A 7,311-nucleotide genomic window follows, 5' to 3' on the forward strand; every position below is an offset into this window, starting at 1 on the left:
TCTTCTCCACCCTTCCATGGTCTCAAATTGGAAAATTGCGAATATCATCTCGGTCTCCATTTCCTCCATTATTTTCTCCTCTTCCTGGAAGGTAAGGAAAGTTAACAAAAGTGCTAACTTTTGCGCTTACCATGTGATTTATTGGGCTACAACAAGAGTTTTCTTCGGTTGAATTCTTACTCACCTACCTACCCCATCTTCCTTCTTTTCCCATTTGTAGTGAAAAAGATCCACCCCTTTTAGCTTTATGTTCTGCTCTTATTTCTTTGTTTCTTGTAGTTTTCTTTAAAAATTTAAAAAGCAATATACCGTTCGAAAGTGGTCAATCAAGATTCGTTCCTGACCGATCACGGTCATTTGTTTTCTCGCACGCTCCCCTAATTGACTTGTCACAAATCCTCCGTGTTCGAACGCCACACCTTTGTAGCGAAAATTATTATAGTGTTTTTTAATTAATTCTTTTGCCTGTATTTTATCAAATGCCTACGACCCTCCGCGTGCTCAACCAAATTTTTGCTTAGCTCGGCTTTTTATTTATTAAATTCTAAGTTTCTATTTGTCTCGTATTTATTAAACTCGGGGGTTACAATGCCAATAATTAATATTACTTGTCAAATGGTGAACATTTAAGTGGCTAGTTAGTTTTCACGGGGATGTTGAGATTTCAACCCCACCCAAAAAAAAAAGACCAATACCAAAACTTTCCTGCAATTTTTTATTGGCCTTAGTGTCATGTTCCTACAATCTTTTGTCAATGTACACCAACAATTTTTTTTTTTCTTTTTTAACAAATATATTCTTATGAATAAAGGGATGAACCGAGGGCTATTTGCTCACTAATTACAATATCATAGTTATAATTGAAAATTTTCTCAATTCAAACACTATATATGACAGGCTTAACGACTTCTCTAAATAAATAATAAGATGCTGACTTTACGTTACTTTTAATATGTTAAATCCTGCATGATCTTAGCAAACACATACGTTATTGAATACCCTCTACTATATGTTAAAATGACATGCATCCAACATTTACAAGATTGTCACACACACTTCTAAATCTCAACCATTAAAATAATAATTTTAACATATTTGAATCAAATACTAACACGTATTAAAAATCGTAAAATAGTTGGAAGTCTAGTACTCCATTTTAAAATGGACACATATTAGTTTAAAAACCGAGTTAAAAGCAATGAGAATGATGAGAGGCTGCAACCATCGTTTGATATAGCATTTTCATTTTTTGTTTAATATCTTAATGTTATTATTTGGACCCTTCATTTAAAATGAAGGAAGCAAGGACAACAAAAAGTATTACATCATATCCGAGTCCGGTTTGTCATGCACATTCTCGCTGCAGTAAACCAATCCTAACAAATTTACATTACTAAAATAGCATTCACACGTACTTAACATAATCTTTGTCTGTCTGGCCAAAAAAAAAAAAAAACATAATCTTTGTTTGGGCAAAAGAAACACAACATATGTTTGTCTTGGTTCTGGTTAAACGGGTCATAACCCGTTCACGTCGTAGTCTTCCATAATCCATATCCATGTTTTTGGACTCGGATAATATAATAATAGTACGGAATAGACTTCGCGACTTGGAAGAAGGGTGTGTCAACGACACGCGTGCAGACTCAAAACCCCACAAAGACGAAGAAGAAAGAAACGGAAAGACAAGAAATCAAGATAAAGGAGAAGAAGAGAAAGGAAGGGGAAAGAAAGAGTTGCGGCTGTAGTAATCATGAACCTTTTCAGATTGTTAGGGGACATGACCCACCTCCTCAGCATTGTGGTCCTGCTCCTTAAGATCCGCACCATGAAATCTTGTGCTGGTATACTCTTCATGCTATATATGTTTCAGCTTAATTTCCTATTCCTCCCAAGTCGTTTGCTTGCATTTGTGAGCGGCTGAGTTGCTTCTTGTTGTTTCATTGTATAATTTCTGTGTTGAGCTGTTTACTTAATTTTGGGTTGGTGAAATTTATTCACCCACCAATTTTTATTTTATTTTTTCTCATTAACAATATTGTTGTTGTTTGGTGCTTATATAGTTTTAATTTTAGCTAGAACAAGTGATAGATAGTTGATGGTTGTTCATTTAAAAAGCTTTTCATTTGCAATATTGATAAAAGAAAGTTATTTCTCAAATTCTCTAAATTTTCATTTCTCAAAATGGGGTTTTTTTTCTTTTCTTTCCTAAACAGTGTTTCTGATTGTAGAAAGAACAGTTTGTTAACGTGTTTTTGGAACTTTGATCTAAGTAACAATTTGGCTAAAGCATTTTGTTGTTCTAATTGGTAGTGTGTCGCTAGTTTTGCAGATGTTAATTTTTGAAACTGCATATAAAATCCCCTTTTCCCTGATTTCCATATTGTTCTTCCTGTTTTTCTATGCTATTAGTATTTATTACTGCTTATTTTTCTCAATGAAATACTGTTTCAATTGAATAATGATAGAGGAAATTTTGTATTTCTAAATACCCTTCTTTTTTTAAGCAAAGTTCTTCAATAAGTAATGCACTTTTCAGACACGCAGACAGACAGACAGACACACAAGTATATTTACTATTCTTGTGTTGGAATAAAAATGTAACAATTATATAGATTTTTTCCCTATTGACTAAACACCCAGAGTTACGAATAATACAGTGAATCTTTGGATGTTATGCTGGGTGAAAATCATCTGGCATCTGGGTAACCTTTTGGAACAGGATTGAGATTAGTATATGAATGAGTGGAAGATAAGGTTGCATAGTTGTAAATCTTTCTGAAAACAAGATTTGGAATAGATGAGCAACTTGCAACTTACACTGCTGCATTTTGTACTTCAATTAGAGGAACCCAGTTAAGGGATTCCAAGAGTGGGTGGTACCTTAAAGCAAGCAAGAGGCAACAATGCATATACTTCTTTTATCCATAGTTTATCAATTTTTTGGCCTGTAACCATATGAATATTTTTAACCCTTTCGTAAGGCTAACATTAGTTTTACTTGCCCCAGGAATTTCGCTTAAGACTCAAGAACTGTATGTCATAGTCTTTCTTACTCGATACCTAGACTTGTTCACGAAGTACTACTCTGTCTATAACACGGCTATGAAGCTAGTCTTTCTCGGAACTTCGATTGGTATTGTCTGGTATATGAGGTACCACAAAGTAGTGAAGCAAACATACAGCAAGGGTGAAGATACCTTTAGGCATTACTTTCTTATACTGCTATCTGTTCTACTGGCTCTTTTGATCCACCGTTCTTTTGATGTAATTGAGGTAAGGAATACTTTGGTCTTTGTTTTACTTAACTATATTTTTTTATAGATAAACGCATCCAAAGAGAATCATATTAAATTATTACTCGATACAAGTGCTACAAATAATTGTTCAAGACTTAATCTACCCTTGAACTAAGGTCAAACATGGTGCTCTGACAACAATTTGGGTTTGACCTTTCATGTTTTTGGAAATATGGCATTTTAGTTTTATAGTTCTTCTTGTAGCGACTAAAAAATTGCAGTGATAATTTTTCTTGGAGCAACATAGTATTTGCTTTACAATTTTAGAGATTTCATTGGAAAGTCAGAGAATAACTTTATTCACAGCATCTATAGAAGTTGCCAGAAAAGACATTTTACTGATACAAATGATTTAGTGCTATGGGGAGGACATCCAGCATGAGGATAATATTTTCCAGTCAGTAAAAGTGTCTCCTCAGAAATTTTGTTCAAATTTATATATTGGAATGATCAAATTGATTTCATTTTAGCACACATACATAGTTTAAAAGAAAGCAACCAATATAATTGTAGTTTCAAGGCATGCCATAAAAATTTGATGAAAGCACAAGATCCGTTATGTGAATTACAATGGCTAATATGTTTCCATTCATTTACATACATATATGCATACATACTTGGAATGAGTGTACATATGCATATTACACACGCACACACACTGAGGAAAGTACAAATACATACAAAAATGTGTGTGTGTGTGTGTGTGTGTGTGTGTGTGAATCTTTTCTTGGAATGGCTCATCTCTAGTCTGTGGAATATCCTTGAAAAAATGAATATTAATATCGAGTTAAAAAATATCAACAAATAAGTCAGGTTCCATGAGGTAACATAAAGAATGTTACAATTTCAGGGTAATGAACAATTACTGATGCAAACAGAGATAGGAAGGAAGCAGGTGTTAATAAAATTCAGTAGGAATCCTTGTACTGTTATGAACTTGAGTGGAAATTACTCACTTGTAAAGGGCTGTGATCTTTGCCCTTATAAGAGGTGAAAACCAGCTTTTGCAACCACATCAAGGGAGGGAAGATACTTACAATCATCTTTCACAAAGTTGGGTTTGGTTTTAGTGCCACAAGCAATTATTTTATGAAAGACTAATAATAATCACACGTCTATCATGTCTTTACTAATTATTAATGCAATAGGAAACAATTCTATGAAAAGGAAGAACTTTTTTTGTGTCATGGCCCTCATTCCAGTCATTCCATATATATAGGAGAATCATACATTTACAATATGACAATATGACAGAATATTCAGGAAAGAGATGGCTGGTAGGGACAGCTGTACAGGGACACCTCACCATAGTTATCTTCTAGAAGAATATAACATGGCATAGCATTCTCTCTCCCTAACACTAATCATTAATGATATTTCTATTTTTTAGAAATCTTTTCTGGTGCTTGATTAAAGGAAACTATCAGTTTTTTTTTTTTTTTTGATAAGTAATGTTGTACTTATTTGCAATTGGATATAATTTCTAATGGAATGTTGACCCAATTTGAAGGTTCTGTGGACATTTTCACTATACCTTGAAGCAGTAGCAATCTTACCGCAATTGGTATTACTACAAAAGTCAAGGAACATTGACACCTTAACTGGAGACTATGTATTTCTTCTTGGGTATGTCACCTATTTTCTTTAGCAGAAGCTGGGATATATTCTTTCTGTCCTAGTGATCTTAATGCATAGGGAATTTAGTTTAATTATATTTATTCTTCGTTTTGCTTTGGATTTATTCATTGTACATAAAGCAATTTTTTCTTTTTTCATGTTACTTATAAATTTTTTTTTTTCTTTTTTCATGTTTTTGGTGCTCTCTATGTTTCATATTGTCTGACTGTACCGTAAGGGGCATGTCTCCAACTTTAGTGTGTGTCAACACATATGTAGATCTCCAACTTTAGGGTGTGCCTACACAAATGGTTCTGCATACACACAGTTATTCTCCATAATAAGGATTGGGAGATCATGATGTAACCAAATAAGCTATGCATGTAGATCTTTCCAAAAAGGAAAATGGTAGGATTTTGAGCTATGCATTTGTCGACCAAACATATAGTGAGGAATTAAAAGATAAATTTTCTGGTTAGGTTGACTGTAGGCTGGTGTTCTTTTTCTATGGCCCTTAGGTAGAACTTGAGAATTTTGATTACATGTGCCTAATATCTTTCCCCGCTCTTTTACGGACTAAGTCAAGTTCCAATGGCCTAATGAAAGGTTTATCATGAATGACAAAATATCTATCCCCTTTAGGACTGAAGGAATTTGGGCCAAAGTGTGAAAGAATTCTTGATTGGCCCACCACTCAATGTTCATGTTGGTCACATGAGATGGGCTCATCTTCATTTTTCATGAGCCTATGGGAACATCAATTGAATGTTATGGCCAACAATCATTATGGGGGAGGTTGCTGTGCTTTTTGTGGTTACGTAGAATTCCAGGGCATTTGAAAAACCATGAGATTTTGCCCAAAAAATTAAGATTATATTGGTGAAATTTATAGTATCTCAAGTTTCATAAATAGTTTGAGTAGTATATTTGTGTTCCGCTTAGGGAAAATTTAACTTTTGATAATTTACAAAAGAAGGATGTTGTGGTGAATTGGTGGTGTATGTGTAACAAAAGTGGGGAGTTTGTTGTTCACCTCTTTCATTGTGAGATTTTGTCGCAAATATTGACCATGAAATGACTCATCTCCATTTTATTTGAAATAGAGAAAATCCTATTTCCATTGATGAAGCAGTAGTAGACTTCTTAATTTTTATAGGGAAATAGAGAGAGCTATTAAATGCATTTTAAGAATCTCAACGTGGTACATTACATTGTCCTCATATGTCATGACTTCACTCTGGGGTTGGTAACTACCATTTTCACAGGAAATGATTTTGCACTTTTCTTAGTATTTCGACACAATTTGGTAGTATAAAATGGATTTTTTAAACTAATAAATCATGTTTTGCATAGTTTGTGCACACTAATATGGATAACTGAACTAATCCAACATGTTCTGTGCCACATGTTAACATATTGTTTTTGAAGTATGGAGAGACCACTACATAATACTCAAGTATATGTGAGCATCTTTTTTTCCTTTAATTGAAGTATGGGGAGACCACTATAGAAAAGGTGAAATGAGGGCAATTTTAGTTCTCCTACCTTCGATACTCTATATTTGTACAAAGCTTGAGGACTGACTCTCTCTTTTGAGGAATTTCCAGATGTCCATTAATGTAGTTTCTTTTTTTTTTGTTAAGGACAACCTTTTTCGTTTTTACTATTTGTTTTTTAAATTAATGATGCTTTGCAGCTTTCATCTAACTTATACGTCAAATATTGGCTGAAATCATCTAGGATTTGAGTGTATTGATATGGTTCACTTGACGCTTTTTTTGGTTGTTGCCATGAAATCTGGTTTTGTGTGGTGACATTCCTGTCTGATAATCTTGTAGCGCTTATCGAGCTCTGTATATCCTCAATTGGGTTTACCGTTTCTTCATGGAGAATCACAAATATCGCTGGATACGTAAGTTTGCCTTTGCTTGCACTTTAATTACCAGCTCATTTTACAGTAATATTTTTTAATGAGCTTTTGTCAAATACACAGCTTGGATATCGGGCTTGGTTCAGACGGCTCTTTATGCTGACTTTTTCTACTACTATATCAAGAGGTACTTGCCAACATTCCACTTTTTCCCTTTCCTCTCCTTCCCACTTCACTTGTTTTTACAGTAACCATTGGCTTTGTTTCCCTATGGGAAAAAAAAGTTTGTTGGAATGAGTATCAAAAGCTACAACAACATGACATGTTTTCCTTCTGTCCAGAGAAAAATGTAGCAACTTCAGTAAAAAGGTTAAATGTGATTTCCCCCCTGCTGGAAAATGACACTTGATAGAAACAAACACCTAAAAACTGGCTTTTTGTAGGTTGCTTGCTTTCCAAATAGCTAACTTTGTCTGGTTTGTGTTCAGCTGGAAGAACCGTGAGAAGCTTAAGCTTCCTGCTTGA

General features: G+C 34.2%; 1 protein-coding gene across 1 annotated transcript; it reads left to right on the forward strand.

The window, feature by feature from the left end:
• The first annotated feature begins 1,753 nt into the window (after window positions 1-1,753).
• On the forward strand, window positions 1,754-7,311 carry LOC132167838 (ER lumen protein-retaining receptor B-like). Its single transcript, XM_059578870.1, has 6 exons — window positions 1,754-1,844; window positions 3,011-3,276; window positions 4,810-4,925; window positions 6,755-6,828; window positions 6,910-6,973; window positions 7,275-7,311. Exons 1-6 carry the CDS (start codon window positions 1,754-1,756, stop codon window positions 7,309-7,311), a joined length of 648 nt encoding a protein of 215 aa, XP_059434853.1.

This window comes from Corylus avellana, chromosome ca1, assembly GCF_901000735.1.
Source record: "Corylus avellana chromosome ca1, CavTom2PMs-1.0".
Lineage (NCBI taxonomy): Eukaryota > Viridiplantae > Streptophyta > Magnoliopsida > Fagales > Betulaceae > Corylus > Corylus avellana.

Coding starts and splice junctions, on each gene's coding strand:
- LOC132167838 (XM_059578870.1), top strand. CDS start 1,754: ATGAACCTTTTCAGATTGTTAGGGGACATGACCCACCTCCTCAGCATT. Junction 1,845..3,010: donor CACCATGAAATCTTGTGCTG/GTATACTCTTCA, acceptor TACTTGCCCCAG/GAATTTCGCTTAAGACTCAA. Junction 3,277..4,809: donor GTTCTTTTGATGTAATTGAG/GTAAGGAATACT, acceptor CCCAATTTGAAG/GTTCTGTGGACATTTTCACT.